The sequence below is a fragment of the Bos grunniens genome, chromosome 2, assembly GCF_055505025.1.
Source record: "Bos grunniens cultivar Pamir isolate PY7600 chromosome 2, Bosgru_T2T1.0, whole genome shotgun sequence".
NCBI classification, from domain to species: domain Eukaryota; kingdom Metazoa; phylum Chordata; class Mammalia; order Artiodactyla; family Bovidae; genus Bos; species Bos grunniens.
The window spans coordinates 34,818,803-34,839,700 of record NC_141166.1 but is presented as its reverse complement, the minus strand read 5'-3'; the positions used below and the strand labels follow the sequence as shown (position 1 = coordinate 34,839,700).

At 36.8% G+C, this 20,898-nt stretch overlaps 1 protein-coding gene across 4 annotated transcripts in view; it reads left to right on the top strand.

Moving 5' to 3' along the window:
* SPAG16 (sperm associated antigen 16) overlaps window positions 1–20,898 on the top strand; it is a 1,071,375-nt gene that overhangs the window by 631,498 nt on the left and 418,979 nt on the right. The window contains exon 13 of one of the 4 annotated variants that reach the window (XM_086341652.1): window positions 18,379–18,471. The exons of the other annotated variants lie outside the window; for them this stretch is intronic. Coding sequence (XP_086197778.1) covers window positions 18,379–18,436 — 58 coding nt within the window. The 3' untranslated portion in view covers window positions 18,437–18,471. Of the gene's footprint in view, window positions 1–18,378; window positions 18,472–20,898 lie in introns of those variants that run through there. 4 annotated transcript variants of the gene reach the window in all.

Below are 20,898 nucleotides of genomic sequence, written 5' to 3'. Positions count from 1 at the left end.
ACAATATTGTATTAGTTTTGCCAAATATCGAAATGAATCCGCCACAGGTATACCTGTGTTCCCCCTCCTGAACCCTCCTCCCTCCTCCCTCCCCATACCCTCCCTCTGGGTCGTCCCAGTGCACCAGCCCCAAGCATCCAGTATCCTGCATCGAACCTGGACTGGCGACTCATTTCACACATGATATTATACATGTTTCAATGCCATTGTCCCAAATCTCCCCACCCTCTCCCTCTCCCACAGAGTTCATAGGACTGATCTATACATCAGTGTCTCTTTGGCTGTGTCATACTCCATTGTGTATATGTACCACAGCTTTCTTATCCATTCATCTGCTGATGGACATCTAGGTTGCTTCCATGTCCTGGCTACTATAAACAGTGCTGCCATGAACACTGGGGTACACGTGTCTCTTTCAATTCTGGTTTCCTCAGTGTGTATGCCCAGCAGTAGGATTGCTGGGTCATATGGCAGTTCTATTTCCAGTTTTTTAAGGAATCTCCACACTGTTCTCCATAGTGGCTGTCCTAGTTTGCATTCCCACCAACAGTATAAGAGGGTTCCCTTTTCTCCACACCCTCTCCAGCATTTATTGCTTGTAGACTTTTGGATCGCAGCCATTCTGACTGGCGTGAAATGGTACCTCATAGTGGTTTTGATTTGCATTTCTCTGATAATTAGTGATGTTGAGCATCTTTTCATGTGTTTGTTAGCCATCTGTATGTCTTCTTTGGAGAAATGTCTATTTAGTTCTTTGGCCCATTTTCTTATTGGGTCGTTTATTTTTCTGGAATTGAGCTGCAGGAGTTGTTTGTATACTTTTGAGATTAGTTGTTGGTCAGTTGCTTCATTTGGTATTATTTTCTCCCATTCTGAAGGCTATGTTTTCACTTTGCTTATAGTTTCCTTTGTTGTGCAGAAGCTTTTAATTTTAATTAGGTCCCATTTGTTTATTTTTGCTTTTATTTCCAGTATTCTGGGAGGTGGGTCATAGAGGATCCTGCTGTGATGTATGTCAGAGAGTGTTTTGCCTATGTTCTCCTCTAGGAATTTTATAGTTTCTGGTCTTACGTTTAGATCTTTAATCCATTTTGAGTTTATTTTTGTGTATGGTGTTAGAAAGTGTTCTAGTTTCATTCTTTTACAAGTGGTTGACCAGCTTTCCCAGCACTACTTGTTAAAGAGATTGTCTTTAATCCATTGTATATTCTTGTCTCCTTTGTCAAAGATAAGGTGTCCATGGGTGCGTGGATTTATCTCTGGGCTTTCTATTTTGTTCCATTGATCTATATTTCTGTCTTTGTGCCAGTACCATACTGTCTTGATGATTGTGGCTTTATAGTAGAGCCTGAAGTCAGGCAGGTTGATTCCTCCAGTTCCATTCTTCTTTCTCAAGATAGCTTTGGCTATTCGAGGTTTTTTGTATTTCTATACAAATTGTGAAATTATTTGTTCTAGCTCTGTGAAGAATACCGTTGGTAACTTGATAGGGATTGCATTGAATCTATAAATTGCTTTGGGTAGTATACTCATTTTCACTACATTGATTCTTCCAATCCATGAACATGGTATATTTCTCCATCTATTAGTGTCCTCTTTGATTTCTTTCACCAGTGTTTTATAGTTTTCTATATATAGGTCTTTAGTTTCTTTAGGTAGATATATTCCTAAGTATTTTATTCTTTTTGTTGCAGTGGTGAATGGAATTGTTTCCTTAATTTCTCTTCCTATTTTCTCATTATTAGTGTATAGGAATGCAAGGGATTTCTGTGTGTTGATTTTATATCCTGCAACTTTACTATAATCATTGATTAGCTCTAGTAATTTTCTGGTGGAGTCTTTAGGGTTTTCTATGTAGAGGATCATGTCATCTGCAAACAGTTAGAGTTTTACTTCTTTTCCAATTTGGATTTCTTTTATTTCTTTTTCTGCTCTGATTGCTGTGGCCAAAACTTCCAAAACTATGTTGAATAGTAGTGGTGAAAGTGGGCACCCTTGTCTTGTTCCTGACTTTAGGGGAAATGCTTTCAATTTTTTACCATTGAGGATAATGTTTGCTGTGGGTTTGTCATATATAGTTTTTATTATGTTGAGCTATGTTCCTTCTGTTCCTGCTTTCTGGAGAGTTTTTATCATAAATGGATGTTGAATTTTGTCAAAGGCTTTCTCTGCATCTATTGAGATAATCATATGGCTTTTATTTTTCAATTTGTTAATGTGGTGTATTACATTGATTGATTTGTGGATATTGAAGAATCCTTGCATCCCTGGGATAAAGCCCACTTGGTCATGGTGTATGATCTTTTTAATGTGTTGTTGGGTTCTGACTGCTAGAATTTTGTTAAGGATTTTTGCATCTATGTTCATCAGTGATATTGGCCTGTAGTTTTCTTTTTTTGTGGGATCTTTTTCAGGTTTTGGTATTAGGGTGATGGTGGCCTCATAGAATGAGTTTGGAAGTTTACCTTCCTCTGCAATGTTCTGGAAGAGTTTGAGTAGGATAGGTGTTAGCTCTTCTCTAAATTTTTGGTAGAATTCAGCTGTGAAGCCATCTGGACCTGGTCTTTTGTTTGCTGGAAGATTTCTGATTACAGTTTCAATTTCTGTGTTTGTGATAGGTCTATTAAGATTTTCTATTTCTTCCTGGTCGAGTTTTGGAAAGTTGTACTTTTCTAAGAATTTGTCCATTTCTTCCACGTTGTCCATTTTATTGGCATATAATTGTTGATAGTAGTCTCTTATGATCCTTTGTATTTCTGTGTTGTCTGTTGTGATCTCTCCATTTTCATTTCTAATTTTATTGATTTGATTTTTCTCCCTTTGTTTCTTGATGAGTCCGGCTAATGGTTTGTCAATTTTATTTATCCTTTCAAAGAACCAGCTTTTGGCTTTGTTGATTTTTGCTATGGTCTCTTTTGTTTCTTTTGCATTTATTTATGCCCTAATTTTTAAGATTTCTTTCCTTCTACTCACCCTGGTATTCTTCATTTCTTCCTTTTCTAGTTGCTTTAGGTGTAGAATTAGGTTATTTATTTGACTTTTTTCTTGTTTCTTGAGGTATGCCTGTATTGCTATGAACTTTCCCCTTAGCACTGCTTTTGGTGTCCCACAGGTTTTGGGTTGTTGTGTTTTCATTTTCATTTGTTTCTATGCGTATTTTTATTTCTTTTTTGATTTCTTCTGTGATTTGTTGGTTATTCAGCAGTGTGTTGTTCAGCCTCCATATGTTGGAATTTTTAATAGTTTTTCTTCTGTAATTGAGATCTAATCTTACTTCATTGTGGTCAGAAAAGATGCTTGGAATGATTTCAGTTTTTTTGAATTTACCAAGGCTCGATTTATGGCCCAGGATGTGATCTATCCTGGAGAAGGTTACATGTGTACTTGAGAAAAAGGTGAAATTCATTGTTTTGGAGTGAAATGTCCTATAGATATCAATTAGGTCTAACTGGTCTATTGTATCTTCTGATGAACACAATGATCAGAGTTTTGTTAATTTGTTACAGAAAAAAAATGAGACCCTTTTAGAAGTCATATGTCTGTTGTAATCCAACTATTATTTAGATAGATATTTCAGAGAGAGATAGTAAATTTTAAGTTGTTTAGAAGACTAAGGTGCAAGTAGAAAATAATTACTATTATTAATATTACTGTTAAAGTATTTCTGTTCACTGAATCAGAGACCAATCTGACTGACTTGCTTACATATTCATGGCTGCTTTTAAGTGCCCTTTATCCAAATTTTGTTCTCTGTATTACAGTTGTACTATATAGGAAATAAAATGGATATATCTTGTTTAAAGGTATCCATAGAACAAAGTTATTTACATAATCAAGAAGAGATCCAGACACAGACAAGTGACTTAATCATATAATGTAAAGGTTATTACAAGGTCCTACATGACCCCGAATATTTATTTTGCCACCAGCTTCCTATCTTATTTCTTTGTTTTCTTGTATGGACTAATATTCCTACAATTAGAATTACTTCTTTTGTAAGAAGAATAAATAAATGGCTTTATTATGGTTTTATATAATATTTATTACAATATTTAAAAGGTAATGATTAACAAATATACTTGGGTGAAATGGGCCCCAGAGAAATGGGAGGGAGGATACTAATTTAAGGAGGACTTCTCATTTCATTCTCACAGATTAATTTATTAAATTAGCTAGTTGCTCACCAAGCCTGCCTGACCCAAAAATTATGAAGTGGAAATACCCTTTTCCATTTACATTCCAAAGTGTAAATATGTTTTAGAAACAAAGAAAATCTAAGGGATTTGATGTGTGGCATAGGTTATTTTCAGGTGGCTTTTCATGGAGGGAGGGGTCCAGAAAAGCCTCAAGGAAGCCTAAGGGTGTCAGGGAAAGCACATCCAGGGTTTGAGAGGGTCACAGAGGTACTCAAGCTCACAGCCTAGAAAAGACTCTTCACAACTGCTAACATCTCTCTCTTTGCCATAAATAATACATATGGCACAGCTAAAGTTTCCCTGGAAGGCTTAAAATATTTTCTTATATTTTCTTTACCAGTGGTTCTATCCCAATTCAAATATCTAAAAATCCTCATTTTTATATACGTTTTAAAGTAACAGTGGAAAAATGTGTCAAACTGACTCACATTGATACCATCAAGGATGGTAACATAGAATTTTTCAAGTTAATATTTTTAAGAAGATTTCATTCCTAAGAGTAAGCTTATGAATTAAGGTCAGAAGTTTAAGCTAACTAAATTCTGCTTTTGGATGAGAAATGAAAACTAAAATACTGGCAGTTTCTGAAGCTCCTTCATGGGGAATTAATTATTAGATCATTTATGTTGATCATATAATCTTTTCCTTTGTGGCTGATTGAAATCCACATAAAGCTAAGTTTATTTTAAAACAATATATTCAATATTTGAAGACTAAGTCCAAAGAAAATGTTATTGGATTGAGGGTTAAGTGCTGGGAAGTAATGGTGTCTCTTCACAGAAAATGCAAATTTGTAGTTTCGTTAATAATAAGTAGCTCAGCTGGTGAAGAATCTGCCTGCAACGCAGGAGAATTGAGTTTGATCCTTGGGTTGGGAAGATCCCTTGGAGAAGGGACAGGCTACTCACTCCAGCATTCGTGCCTACAGAATCCCCATGGACAGAGGAGCCTTGTGGGCTATAGTCCATGGGATCACGAAGACTGAGCAACTAAGCACAGCACATTGAATACCTACTCTGGATCCACTATGTATAGGACATGACAGATAAGGGCAGAGTCTTCAGGGAGTGTGCAACTCTAGGCAGAACTGACTGTTGGGTTTGAGAGGGAACAATGACATAAGTAATCAAGTTAATTTCACCTAGTGATTGGCTTGGAAGGAAATAAACAGGATGGACAGGGAAGCCTGTCGTACTACAGTCCGTGGGGTTGCAAAGAGTTGGATACGACTGAGTGACTGAACTGACTGACTGATGATCAGAAGACACTGAGTTTTGAATGAAAGCTCCGAGTAAGAGGAAACAACTTGATTGAAGTCTCTTTTCTCAAACAACCCAGTGCCTGGATGATCTAAGGACTTTCCCCCTCGTTCAGCCCTGCTTTCTCTCCTTACTGCTGTGCTTGCTGGAATCCCTCCTCTCCTGTAGCCATGCTTCTGTGGTTAAAGCTGCTGTCTTTTCCCATTCCTGATATTTGGCTTCTAAGTTCTCTTTTGGAGGATTGACATGGAAAGGAAAAAGGGTGTAAGACTCAAAGTTTCAATGTGGCTATTTTTGATCATATTATACTTACATATTTTGGAGAAAGATGTTTAAATATATGATTTCAGAAGTAGATTTTGGGTTTAAATTATTTAATGTTACATCTGTTGATCAACTTACAGTTGATAAGGAAGTTCATCACAATCATCTTTAAAGCTAATTTTTATCCTTTTTTAAGGAAAAAAAATCTCTTTTCAAAGAAAGATATGCTTCAAAACAATCCTTTTGACCTTTTTTGTTTTACATAAAAAACAAGACATTTGATAGTTTTAGTTACAATTTTTAGAAGCCAGAGTTCTTTTAAAAACTGATCTAACTGTAGGAAGACTGGACTCAGGAGCCATTTAAAACAGCAAAATCACTGAAATTACCACAAAAATGCAAAAAAGGTAACAATACTAAACAGACCGCAAAAAGAACACTGTATGAAGTATGAGAGACGAAACAATAAGACAGAGCATGGCTTGTTTGGAGCTCAGTTGGAAATGTGCATGTCACATGACTCAATTTTGTTATTATTTTGCATTCCCATATGTGCACATGCATGCAGAGTGTTGATTTGGGGATGGTAAATACAAATTTGCAAGTAGGCGGTTTGCAAATATGGAATCTTTTTTTTTTAATATTTTCAAATATATCCTTCTCTTTTATATTTATTTTTAGTTTAATTTTAACTGGAGGATAATTGCTTTACAATGTTGTGTGGTTTCTGCCATATAACAACATGTATCAGTCATTAAGTGTTCATATCTCCCTTCCCTCTTGAACCTCCTTCCCAGCTTTCATCCCATCCCACTCTTCTGGGTTGTCACAGAGCACCAAGTTGAGCTCCCTGTGTTATACAGCAACTTCCCATTCTCTTATCTGTTTTACACATGGTAATGTATATATTTTCATGCTACTTTATCAATTGGTCACACCTTCTTCTCCCATTGTGTCCATAAGTATGTTCTCTATGTCTGAGTCTCTATTCCTCCCCTACAAATAGGCTTATCAGTACCATTTTTCTAGACTCCATGTACATGCATTACATTATGATACTTGTTTTTCTCTTTCTGACTAACTTGACTCTATCACAGGCTCTAGGTTCATCCACCTCACTGGAATTGACTCAAATTTGTCCTTTTTATGCCTGAGTAATACTCCATTGTATATATGTGCCACAACTTCTTCATATATTCACCTGTTGATGGACATCTAAGTTGCTTCCATGTCCTGGCTATTGTAAATAGCACTGCAACAAACATTGGGGTACATGTATCTTTTTCAGTTATGATTTTCTCAGGGTATATGCCCAGTAGTGGGAATTCTGGGTCATATTGTAATTTTATTTCTAGTTTTTTAAAGAATCTCCACACTGTTCTTCATAATGGCTATATCAATTTACATTTCTACCAACAGTGCAAGAGGATTCCCTTTTCACCACACCTTCTCCAGTATTTATTGTTTGCAGAATTTTTAATAATGGCCATTCTGACCAATGGGCTTCCCAGGTGGTACTAGTGGTAAAAAGCCTTCCTGCCAGTGCAGAAGACATAAGAGATGTGGGTTCAATCTCTGGGTCAGGAAGATTCCCTAGAGAAGAATACTCATCCAATATTCTTGTCTAGAAAATCCCATGGACAGAGGAGTCTGGTGGGCTATATAGTCCATAACATTGCAAAGAGTCAGACATGACTAAAGTGACTTAGCACACACATATTCTGACCAGTGTGAGGTAATACCTCATTGTAGTTTTGATTTGCATTTCTCTAATTGAGCATCTTTTCACGTGTTTGATGACCATTGTAAGTCTTCTTTGGAGAAATGCCTGCTTAGGTCTTCTGCCCATTTTTTGATTGGATTGTTTGCTTTCCTCGTATTGAGCTGCATGAGCTGCTCCTTTGTCAGTTGTTTCATTTGCATTTATTTTCTCCCATTCTAAAGGTTGTCTTATTTTGTCTATAGTTTCCTTTACTGTGCTGAAGCTTTTAAGTTTAATTACATCCCAATTGCTTTTGTTTTTATTTCCATTACTCTAGGAGGTGGGTCAAAGAGAATCTTGCTGTGATTTATGTCAAAGAGTGTTCTGCCTATGTTTTCCACTATGAGTTTTATAGTTTCTGGCTTTACATAGAGATCTTTCATCTATTTTGCATTTATTTGTGTATGGTGTCAGGAAGTGTTCTAATTTCATTGTTTTACATGTACCTGTCCAGATTTCCCAGCACCACTTCTTGAAGAGACTGTCTTTTCTCCATTGTATATTCTCGCCCCCTTTGTCAAAGAAAAAGTGCTCATAGATGCATGGGTGATCTCTGTGTTATCTTGTTCCATTGATCTATTTAATGTACTTTTGTGTACCATACTGTCTTGATGACTATAACTTTGTAGTGTAGTCTGAAGTCAAAAAGTTTGATTCTTCCAGCTGCATTTTTCTTTCTTGATTGTTTTGACTATTTGAGGTCTTCTGTGTTTCCATACAAATTGTAAAATGTTTTGTTCTAGTTCTGTGAAAAATGCCATTGGTAATTTGATAGGGATTGCATTGAATCTGTAGATTGCTTTGGGTAGTATAGTATAGTTGGTGGTAAAGAATCTGCCTGCAGTACAGGAGATGTGGAGATGCAGTTTTGATCCTGGGGTTCAGAAAGTCCCGAGGGGAAGGAAATGGCAACCCATTCCAGTATTCTCGACTGGGAAATCCCATGGACAGAGAGCCTGGCAAACTACAGTCCATGGGGTCACAAAGAGTTGGACAAGACTGAGTGACTAAATAGTAGCAAGCAAACAAGGACATGATGTATTTCTCCGTTTGTGTCATCTTTGATTTCTTTCATTAGTGTCTTATAGTTTTCTGTATGCAGATCTTTTGTATCCCTGTGCTGTGCTGTGCTAGTTGCTCAAGTCACGTACGACTCTTTGTAACTCCATGGACTATAGCTCACCAGGCAACTCAGTCCATGGAGATTCTTGAGGCAAGAATATGGAGTGGGTTGCCATGCCTCTTCCAAGGGATCTTCCTAACCCAGGGATCAAACCCAGGCCTCCTGCATTGTAGATGGATTCTTTACCATCTGAGCTGAGCTACCAGGGAGCCCTAGGCAGGTTTATTCCTATGAATCTTACTCATTTTATTGTAGTGGTAAATGGAATTGTTTCCTTAATTTGTCTCTATGATTTTTTGACTATGGAATCTTTGACTATTTAGGGCCAACTACAAATCGCAGTATTCCCAGTGTTATGGTGTGCAAATTACTTAGAATAGTAAATGCTCAATATGTCCCAACTTAAACTATAGTGTTAAGTGTAGAAACTGTTGATATATAAAGAGTTATTTGCTTTTGTCTTTATTCATTTGTCCTAGGTTGCCGTTTCAATATTTGGTCTTTTTATTTTGTTTTTTCCCATTATTCAGTTTGCTGCCATTTATTGCCAAGTATCCATGTTTTCCTCATTGTTATCAGTGAACAGTGCTCCAGCCTCTTAAATTTCTCCCTGCACTCGCATCCTTTGCAAAAACAATTCAGTTGACTGTTTAACAATCTGAGTAAGGACTTGAGGGTACTCTAAGCAAGTCCTCAACTCAATTATGGTTATTTTATTTATACACCTTTTTTCTTTTATTCTCCAAATCCTGATTATATTTCAGGTATTTGAGGGTGCTGGAAAATCTGCCTTTTACATTGGTAGAGTAGAATTTTATTGCCATTTGGAGATAGTTCTCAGTTCATATATTTATTGTCATAAATAATGTTTATCTCAGATAAGCCTCATGATAAATATTATCGTTGTATGTTCGTTCAGTTATACAAATGATATTTAAAATCCAGGTCTTTTACTTATAAAACATAAATAGAGTCACAGATGTAGAAAACAAATTTATGGTTACCAAAGGGGAAAGAGGGGGGGGCACATAAATTAGGAAATTAGGATTAACATATACATTGGAGGAGAAAATGCAACCCACTCCAGTATTCTTGCCGTGAGAACCCCATGACAGTATGAAAAGACATATACACATTACTATGTATTAAATAGATAACTAGTAAGAACCTGTTGTAGAACAAAGGGAGCACTAGTCAATACTCTGTAATGACCTATATGAGAAAAATCTAAAAAAGAATATGTATGTGTGTGTGTGTGTATAATATGTGAACATAATTGACTCGGTCAATTTGCTGCACAGCAGAAAGTAACACAACATTGGAAATCAGCTACTCTAATAAAAATTAAAAAAAAAAAAGGCAGAGAGGTAGGATCAGAAAACAATCTTCCCACAGTCCATGGGGTTGCAAAAGAGTCAGACACAATTTAGTGAATAAACAACAATTAAAGCCTGGGGCTTCCCAGGTGGCTCACTGGTAAAGAATTTGCCTGTCAATCCCTGGGTTCAGAAGATCCCCTGGAAAAGGAAATGGAAACCCTCTCCAGTATTCTTGCCTGCAGAATCCCATGGACAAAGGAGACTGGCAGGTTACTGTCCAAGGGGTCGCAAAAAGTCAGGAGTTAGGGACTATCAACAGCAACAGTTAAAGTCTTGGGCCATAATATTGGGGTGGTTTTTTAATACATATTGTAAAAGAATTAAGAAAATAAGAGAGACTTTATAATTTAAGTACAAAGTGAAAAAAATAATGTAGGGATATGGGTTCCCCTTTTAGAGAATTAGAGACAAAAAGAGAGAACAGGAGATGACACAAGGAAAAATGATGAAACACGACATAAAACAAAATGAGAATGTAAATATTCTTGCTATTAATTTCAGCTCTCTCTAAAGCAAAAGATTTTCCAGAATTAACTACTAATTTTTAAAAATAAATCTGTAGCGTAAAATATAAATAAAATTTAGGTCTTACTAAGGGTTAATAAGATAATGAATTCCAGTATTTTTTCCTAAACAAGGATAGATATCTTTTACCCTTCTCTTCATTTCACTTAAATACATATTGCTGCTCTTTTGCAAATGTTCTGTAATTGCATTAACCACATTTTGTTGATATAAAAGTTCATACAAGCTTGAAGTTTCAAAAATACAGTTTCGTATCCAATATTAATAGTGTTATAACAAATACACCAAGGAAATAGAATCTTTAAAATTTAATACCTCACGAAGGGCTACTGTGTGTGTACTGTGTGTTAAAACAATGTCCTCTTACAAGTTACAAGTTGGAAATACATTTTAGATGAAAATGCATCTGCTCTAGAAGAGTGGATAACTATTTTTTAACAAGTTCATAGTTGAGAAAAATAGCCATTCTTTGGTTCCCAGAATAATAAATTAAATCAAGGAGCGCAACGGACAACAACAGAAGAAAAAAGGGGAAGTAAAGTAAAAATAGGAGGTAGTTGATAAAGAGCTTTTTCGTGTTAACTAACTTCTCTCTACAAAAATGTTAGGAAAATAGAAGACAGAGCAATGGAGAGAAAATTGCATCAGGCTTCAGTGTTTACGTTTTTGATGGAAATGTGCAAATCATTTCCATCCCTTGTGGTGCAGTCATGCTCTGTCACTTTAGTCCATTTTCACCTGCAAAGAATTCTGAATGGGACTTCCTTCTCTGGCAGCTAATTAATCTCTCTCAAGCCTGCTCTTGCCGTCTGTCTGCCTGGAATGCCCCATACCTAAACCCAGTGATTTGTAAGCAGATTTCTTTCCCCCTTGAGCAGTTCTTTCTTCCTTTAAGCTATGTGAAGACCCAGCTTTTTCTTTTATTTGGGAAACTCTGTGCACTAGAATATATCATTGAGGAACCTCTCCCTCTATCCTACCACCATAACTGAATATACTCCCAGATAATTAAATTGGGTTTTAATGACAGCAGACAAAGCCTAAATATCAACTGTCAATGTGCACAGTGTTTTACTAGTAGCGCACATAGTATGTAAGGATATACATTACTAAATCACATGTTTTCTGTGTGTATTTGTTAGATATTCCCTGTGATGAAATGGATATAATCATATATGACACTGTTACCTTTGCCTTAAAAATACTGCCAAATTGTGCAGTATTAGACATTTTAGTGTTTTGGCAAATTTTGTGTGTACAAAAAATTAATGTAAGAGCATAATTGTTTATAGGTTGGAATGCTTCAATTAAAAAATAATAATTTTATTCATATTTATTATATTTAATAAATACAGCCTTTTAAAAAGTTACTGCTAATGAGCTACTTGCAAATAGCAATGCTTAATTTTGTCACAAGTGAAACTACCTTTCCATGATAGCTCATAAGAGGTTAAAAATGTCATCTTTATTATTTTGCTGATGCTGTCCACAGATCATCTTTTTAATGTAATTATCAGTATTGTTTTATTTTCTCTCATGTGTTTTTCTGTTAATTTTTTGTGATTTGTATCTATTTCTTTATATTTCCATTCCTTTTTATTTCCTTTTTAATTAGACATAAGACTTCCTGGTAGCTATGTAATGCATGCCTTTAGAGAACAAATATATATATATATATATTACTGGTATAGCTATTCCAAATATTATAGATACTTTGTCCATCTATGAAGGTGCATGTACTTGACACATACATGTGTGGAGCCTTAATAAGAGGATAGAATCACTATAAATACTCAACTATTCACAGAAATATATATTTAGTATTTATTGTGTCGCACATATCAGGATAGTGAAGGCAGAAGGAAAAAGTATTCTCACAAGTGATATTTACTTTTAATTGTTTGGTTGAGGTGATATACACAGTGGAACTTAACACTGAAGTGTTCAATTATTATAGATGAATTTTGATAAATGTATATACCTTTTAAGCTGTTGAAGCTGTAGGCCATTTCTGTAACCACAGATAATTTCCCAGTTCATCTAATGAAAGCCCATTCCCCACAGCAAACGGTGTCTTCTTTCTAACCATAGAGTGTCTGTTCCTGAACTTCATATGAATTCAACTATATAATACATAGGCATATTTACCTGAATTCTTTCATTTGGTATTATTGCTATTAAAGTATATTGTTGCAGAAGTCAACAATTCATTATTTTTAGTCACAGTCTAATGAGGCAATATGGTACTACTTCATCTGAGTACCTTAAAACAATGTAATTCTGTATTTACCCTGGTTCTTGTGATTTTGCTATCTTTTAGTTTACTTCTACATACTTAAGACACTATCTAGTACAATGATGGTATCTTTAACCAGTTGTCTTTTAAAAATTAAAAAAAAAAAGGTGTTTTTCCATTTACCCAAATAGTTATCATTTTAGATGATGTCATTCTTTTCTATATATGGATATTTCCATCTGTTGTCCTTTCCATTCAGTCTGAATACCTTCTCTTCAGCATCTCTTATAGGAAAGATCTGCTGGTGATTTATTTGAAAAGTTATTTCATCTTCCTTATTGAAGGTATTTTAACTGATTATTGAATTTTAAATAATTCAATTCAGCCCTTAAAAAAGTTGTTCTGTTATATTCTATTGTTTCTATTGAGAAGTCAGTTGTCATTGCACCATTGTTACCTACGTGTTATGTTTCTTTCATTGATTGTGACTTTCAGATTTTTGTTTTATATTTTGCTTTTAGCAGTTTTAATATGATATGCTTAGGTGTGTTCTGTCTGTTATTAATTATGTTTGGATTTTCCTGAGCTAGTATGATCTGTATATTGGCATTTCTCATCAAATTGGGGAGCACTTGAGCAATTGTTCTTTCAAAATTGTTCTAACCCTTTTCTCTTTCTTTCCTTTTCTACGCTCCCCACGACCTCCAGAAACCCAATTATTTCTATTAGACCATGTGATTATCCCCACTAACGACTGAGGTTCTGTCAATGGTTCTTCAATATGTTTTCTTTCTATTTCTGTAAGTTCTATTTATCTTATTCAAGTCCACCAATCCTTTTATTCCTGCAGTATTCGATGTGCTTTTTGCTCATGCAATGAACTTTATTTCACATGTTATACTTATCAATTGTTTTTTTATAGTTTCTATTTATTCTCTGACATTCTGTCTTTGTAGACCCATTTAGCAGTTTCTTTAAATCCTTACCTGTGATTATGATATATGGTTGAAATCTTGGTGTTTGATTAAAAAGTTGAGTCTGTTTCTAATACTGCATTTTTTTCTTGTTTATACCTTTTTCACCTCTTTACATGTGTACTATTTTTTTAAATCAAATGCTGGATATCATTAGTAACAAATTTTAAGGAGTCTATATTGGTCTTTCTATATAAGTTCTGTTCCAGCAATCTATTTAATTATAGACATATCATTTTTGCCTTTCAGGCTTAGTTTTATTCTTGGTCAAAACAAGTCTACTTTGGTTTTTAACTTCCATTAGTACTCTTGCCTGGAAAATCCCATGGACGGAGGAGCCTGGTGGGCTGCAGTCCATGGGGTCGCTAGGAGTCGAACACGACAGAACAACTTCACTTTCACTTTTCACTTTCATGCATTGGAGAAGGAAATGGCAACCCACTCCAGTGTTCTTTCCTGAGAATCCCAGGGACGGGGGAGCCTGGTGGGCTGCCATTTCTGTGGTCGCACAGAGTCGGACATGAATGAAGCGACTTAGCAGCAGCAGCAGCAGTGAACCTGACCCTTACTCCTATGGTGGGTTCTTTTTTGTGGTTCCAACTGAAAGTCTGATGTACCCAGTGAGTCTGTCCACTCTAGATGAGATTAAAGTCCAATATCTTCCAATAATACCTGGTCTCTGGTATCACTGTACAGCATTCAACCACCCAGCATGAAATATCTTCAAGGGCTTGTGGACTCTTACACTGTAGAAATGTCATCTAGACCTTGGCCAACAATTCATGGCAAATTCCCAAACTGCTGCCATTTGCCATGCAGCTCCCTTTATTCATGTACCCTTCACTGCAAGAACCAGGCAGCCCAGCAGCCCAGATTATTCTCATTTCCTCTCGGTTCTTCTGAGACTTCACATCTACCCCCATTGGTGGCTCAGACAATAAAGGATCTTCCCACAATGAGGGAGACCCAAGTTTGATCCCCGGGTGGGAAAAATCTCCTGGAGAAGAGAATGGCTACCCACTCTGGAATTCTTGCTTGGAGAACTCATGGAGAGAGGAGCCTAGTGGGATTGCAAAGAGTCAGACTCTGAGCAACTAAGACTTTGACTTTCAGTGAGACTTCACTTCTACCAGGGTTCTACTCTTATTTTGATAGCAGTAAGTGCTTCCAAGCAGAAAGTCAGTGAGGTCATTCAGTAGAGTTCAGTAACGTGGCTCAGTCGTGTCCAATTCTTCTGCAGTCCCACGAACTGCAGCATGCCAGGCTTCCCTGTCCATCACCAACTCCCAGAGCATACTCAAACTCATGTCCATCCAGTCGGTGATGCCATCCAAGCATCTCATCCTTTGTCATCCCCTTCTCTTCCCACCTTCAATCTTTCCCAGCATCCAGGTGTTTTCAGTGAGTCACTTCTTTGTATCAGGTGACCAAAGTATTGGAGTTTCAGCTTCAACATCAGTCACCAATGAAATTCAGGACTGATTTCCTTTAGGATAGACTGGTTGGATCTCTTGCTGTTCCAGGGACTCTCAACAGTCTCCTCAAGAGTCTTATCCAACACCACAGTTCAAAATCATCAATTCTTCGATGCTCAGCTTTCTTTATACTCCAACGCTTACATCCATACGTGACTACTGGAAAAACAATAGCCTTGACTAGAGACAAGTAAAACCTCTAGTCTCTTGGAGACTAGTAGTCTCTCTACTTTGTTGGCAAACTAATGTCTCTGCTTTTTAATATGCTATCTAGGTTGGTCATAGCTTTTCTTCCAAGGAGCAAGCATCTTTTAATTTCATGGCTGTAATCACCATATGCAGTGATTTTGGAGCCCAAGAAAATAAAGTCTGTCACTGTTTCCATTGTTTCCCCATGTATTTGCCATGAAGTGATGGGACCAGATGCCATGATCTTCATTTACTTAATGTTGAATTTTAAGCCAACTTTTTCACTCTCCTCTTTCACTTTCATCAAGAGGCTCTTTAGTTCTTCACTTTCTGCCATAAGGGTGGTATCATCTGCATATCTAAGGTTATTGATATTTCTCCCAGCAACCTTGCTTCCAACTTGTCCTTCATCCAGCCCAGCATTTTTCATGATGTACTATAAGTTAAATAAGCAGGGTGACAATAAACAGCCTTGACGTACTCCTTTCCAAATTTGAAACCCGTCTGCTGTTCCATGTCCAGTTCTAACTGTTGCTTCTTGACTGGCATATAGATTTCTCAGGATGCAGGTCAGGTGGTCTGGCATTCCAATCCCTTGAAGAATTTTCCACAGTTTGTTGTGATCCACACAGTCAAAGGTTTTGGCATAGTCGATAAAGCAGAAGTAGGTATTTTTCTAAAACTCTCTTGCTTTTTTGATGATCCAGTGGACGTTGGAAATTTGATCTCTGGTTCCTCTGCCTTTTCTAAATCTAGCTTGAACATCTGGAAGTTCACGGTTCATATACTGTTGAAGCCTGGCTTGGAGAATTTTGAGCATTACTTTGCTAGCATGTGAGATGAATGTAATTGTGCACTAGTTTGAGCATTTTTGGCAGTGTCTTTCTTTGGGATCAGAATGAAAACTGACCTTTTCCAGTCCTGTGGCCACGGCTGTTTTCCAAATTTGCTGGCATACTGAGTGCAGCACTTTCACAGCATCATGTTTTAGGATTATTCCATCACCTCCACTAGCTTTGTTCGTAGTGATGCTTCCTCAGGCCCACTTGAGTTCGCGTTCCAGGATGACTGGCTCTAGGTGAGTGATCACGCCATCATGATTCTCTTGGTCATGAAGATCTTTTTTGTATAGTTCTGTGTATTCCTGATACCTCTTCTTAATATCTTCTGCTTCTGTTAGGTCCATACCATTTCTGTCCTTTATTGTGCCCATCTTTCCATGAAATGTTCCCTTGTTATCTCTAATTTTCTTGAAGAGCTCCCTAGTCTTTCCCATTCAGTTGTTTCCCTCTTTTTCTTAGCATTGATCACTGAGGAAGGCTATCTTATCTCTCCTTGCTATTCTTTGGAATTCTGCATTCAAATGGGTATATCTTTCCTTTTCTCCTTCCCATTTCTCTTCCCTTCTTTTCACAGCTATCTGTAAGACCTCCTCAGATAACCATTTTCCCTTTTTGTATTACTTTCTTGGGGATGGTCTTGATCCCTGCCTCCCGTACAGTGTCATGAATCTCCATTCATACTTCTTCAGGCACTCTATCAAATCTAATCCCTTGAATCTATTAATCACTTCCACTGTATAATCTTAAGGGGTTTGACTTAGGTCATATCTGAATGATCTAGTGGTTTTTCCCTACTTTCTTCAATATAAGTCTGAATTTGGCAATAAGGAATTTATGATCTGAGCCACAGTCAGCTCACCATCTTGTTTTTATGACTGTATAGAGCTTCTCCATCTTTTGCTGCAAATAATTTAAATAATCAGATTTTGGTATTGACAATCTGGTGATGTCCATGTGTAGAGTCTTCTCTTTTGTTGTTGGAAGAGGATAATTGCTATGATCAGGGCATTCTCTTGGCAAAACTCTATTAGCATTTGCCCTCCTTCATTCTGTACTCCAAGGCCAAATTTGCCTGTTACTCCAGGTAATTCTTGACTTCCTACTTTTGCAATCCAGTCCCTTATAGTATAAAAGACATCTTTTTTGGGTGTTAGTTCTAGAAGGTCTTGTAGGTCTTCATACAACCATTCAGCTTCTTCTGTGTTACTGGTTGGGGCATAGACTTGGATTACTGTGATATTAAATGGTTTGCCTTGGAAACAAACAGAGATCATTCTGTTGTTTTTGAGATTGCATCCAATTACTGAATGTTGGATTCTTTTGTTGACTATGATGGCTACTCCATTTCTTCTAAGGGATTCTTGCCTACAGTAGTAGATATAATGGTTATCTGAGTTAAATTCACCCATTCCAGTCCATTTTAGTTTGCTGATTCCTAAAATGTCGATGTTCACTCTCGCCATCTCCTAGTTGACCGCTTCCAATTTGCCTTGATTCATGGACATAACATTCCAGGTTCTTATGCAATATTGCTCTTTACAGCATCAGACTTTACTTCTATCACTAGTCACATCCACAGCTGGGTGTTGTTTTTGCTTTGGTTCCATCTCTACACTCTTTCTGGAGATAGTTCTCCACTGATCTCCAGTAGCATATTGGGCACCTACCGACCTGGGGAGTTAATCTCTTAGTGTCCTATTTTTTATTTTTTTTTTTGCTTTTTCATACCGTTTGTGGGGTTCTCAAGGTGAGATTACTGAAGTGGTTTGCTGTTCCCTTCTCCAGTAGACCATGTTTTGTCAGATCTCTCCACCATGACCTGTCCATCTTGGGTGGCCCTACATGGCATGGCTCACAGTTTCATTGAGTTAGTCAAGGCTGTTGCCCATGTGATCAGATTGGTTAGTTTTCTGTCATTGTGGTTTTCATTCTGTGTGCCCTCTGATGGAGAAGGTTAAAGGCTTATGGAAGCTTCCTGATGGGAGAGACTGACTGAGGGGGAAACTGAGTCTTATTCTGATGGCCAGTGCCATGCTCAGTAAATATTTAATCCAATTTTCTGTTGATGGATGGGTCTGTGTTCCCTCCCTATTATTTGACCTGAGGCCAAACTATGTTGGAGGTAATGAAAATAATGCTGACCTCCTTCAACAGGTCCCATGCAAGCACTGCTGCACTCAGTGCCCCCAACCCTGCACCACGCCACCTCTGACCATGCTTCTGCCAGAGACCCCTGGACATTCACGGGCAAGTCTGAGTCAGTTTTTTTTGGGGGGTCATTGCTCCTTTTTCCTGGGTCCTGGTGCACACAAGGTTTTGTTTGTGCCCTCCAAGAGTCTGTTACCCCAGTCCTGTGTAAGTTATGGCAGCTCTATGGTGGGGTTCATGGTGACCTCCTCCAAGAGGGCTTATGCCATACCCAGGTCTACTGCATCCAGAGCCACTGCCCCTGCAGCAGGCCACTGCTGACCCATACCTCCGCAGGAGACACCCAAACATAGTTCTGTCTTAGTCTCTGTGGGGTCTCTGGGTCCTGGTGCATACAAGGTTTGTTTGAGACTTCTGAGAGTCTCTGGCGGGTATGGGGTTTTATTCTCAGTGGGGCAATTTTGCTCCTCCTACTGTCTTGCTGGGGCTTCTCCTTTGCCCTTGGACAGGGGTTATCTTTTCAAAGTTGCTCCAATGCCTACCACCTTGCTGGGGCTTCTCGGAGAAGAGAAGAAGAGAGGTCATGGTGCTCCCTAAATATTTTCCTGTGCTCAGGGGTACCCTCCTTTTCTGTGTTTAGTTCAGTGCCAGAAAATCATAGCCACATATAATGTGTGTCATTTTATAGTTGTTTATTTTGGAGAGAAAAGTACTGTACTGGTTACTTTATCATGGTGGCACAAATTCCAACAAGACATTTTTACTGTTAGATAAAGAAGATAGAGGAAACTGCCAGAGGTGAGGCAGGCTGAGGGTGGTGAGGGAGGCAGGAGCCTTTAGAGTTAACATAAAGCCTGTGACTTGAGTTGTTTGACAACAAGCTATATCTATACTTAAAAAAATGCAAAAGTGAAGGAAAGATGAACTTGAGGGATAAACCCAGTAGTATTTAGTGAGAAGTATTTTTGGAAGGGAGCAAATCTGATTAGAAATGAAAGATAAATCTAATTTCCCTCTTTCTGCTGTTAATCTTTAGCAAGTGGCTGTCCCATATAATATTGTCATAATAAAAGAAACGAACCCAGAACTGATGATGAATTGAAAAAATTGAATAAATGAATATAAACCAAATTCTACTGAAGAATATACAGTGAAGAAGGAATTACCTAAGTAAAATTACCAATAATTAAGACAAAAAGTCCTCTATATTTTCAATGAATTACAGAAATCCTATATTTCAAGTTGATTTTATATAATAAAAGAGAACATCAAAAGAGTTAAAGAATTTTATTATTTTATAAGACAATAGTTGAAAAGCAGACTGAGAAATATTGGGGGAAAAGTTAAATCAGAAACATAAAGGTTTTATAGATTGCTCCCTCTTCACATACACACAAATAACCATAATTAAAAAATGTTTAAGTTGTAAAAAAGTAATTACATATATATGTATATATATGTGTATATATATATGTGTGTGTATATGTATTTCTCTCTATAATCCTTATATCCATATATATGTATATATAATTTCTCTCTATAATACAAGGATTATAGAAAGAATATTAAATGAAGGAGAAAAATGAAACAAAATAAAACAGCTAGTGTTCCTAAAGGGAAAAAAAAGAATAAATGGAAGAGAAAAATATGAATATATAGTAAAGGAATAACTCTATACTAGAAGAACAAAAGTCTAAGATGGAAATTGCTACCAAGCCATGCCATGCTGCATTCCATTGTTTGCAAAAGAATATTAGGGCTGTGGGCATAAAAAGCAGATCATCCACAGGGGAAGCTAAGCATGAACGGTAAGAGAGATTAGGCTGGCCTTGGACTTTGTCTCTCATAGGAGACAGTGAAACATTTATCCACAAATGTTTGAGGATTGATGACTCAGGATATTACGACCATTCAAAATTGCTCTTGAAGTAGTGAATAATCAAGAAAATATATAAAAGTTCAGAAAATTTATTTAAGTAGATATTCACTGAACACTGGGAGAACACTGGCACAAAAACTGACTTGTGATTGCTGATCATATGTGTTTTGATTTTTGACATTGTAAGATTGACAATTTTATTTCAAAAGCTTGGTTGGTGAGTAAAAGTGGGAGGAATTATAAACATGTCATAATTACAAACATTTCCTTTTTGACTTATACTTTCTATAAATGAAATACAACTAAAAATAGCATGCTTAATTTTTAATATTTTCTCAATCTGAGAGTGCCTTTTAGACAATATTTCAGAATTAAAAAACATTGACAACTTTCAACCATGCCTTTAATCCTAATTGTTTTCATTCATGGTAAACTCATATAATTTAATTTAATAATTTGCTACAGTATATAATATACACATAATTTTCCTTTTGCTGTAAAATCTCTCTCTGTCTCTTATAGAGCTATACCTGGAGCAATTAATAGTTAAAGATGATTATTTCATTATAATGGACTTTGGAATGTAAGCCTTTCAAAAAATGCTTTATATTGATATTTTTAGAATTATTAGAAAACAGCAGGTAAAA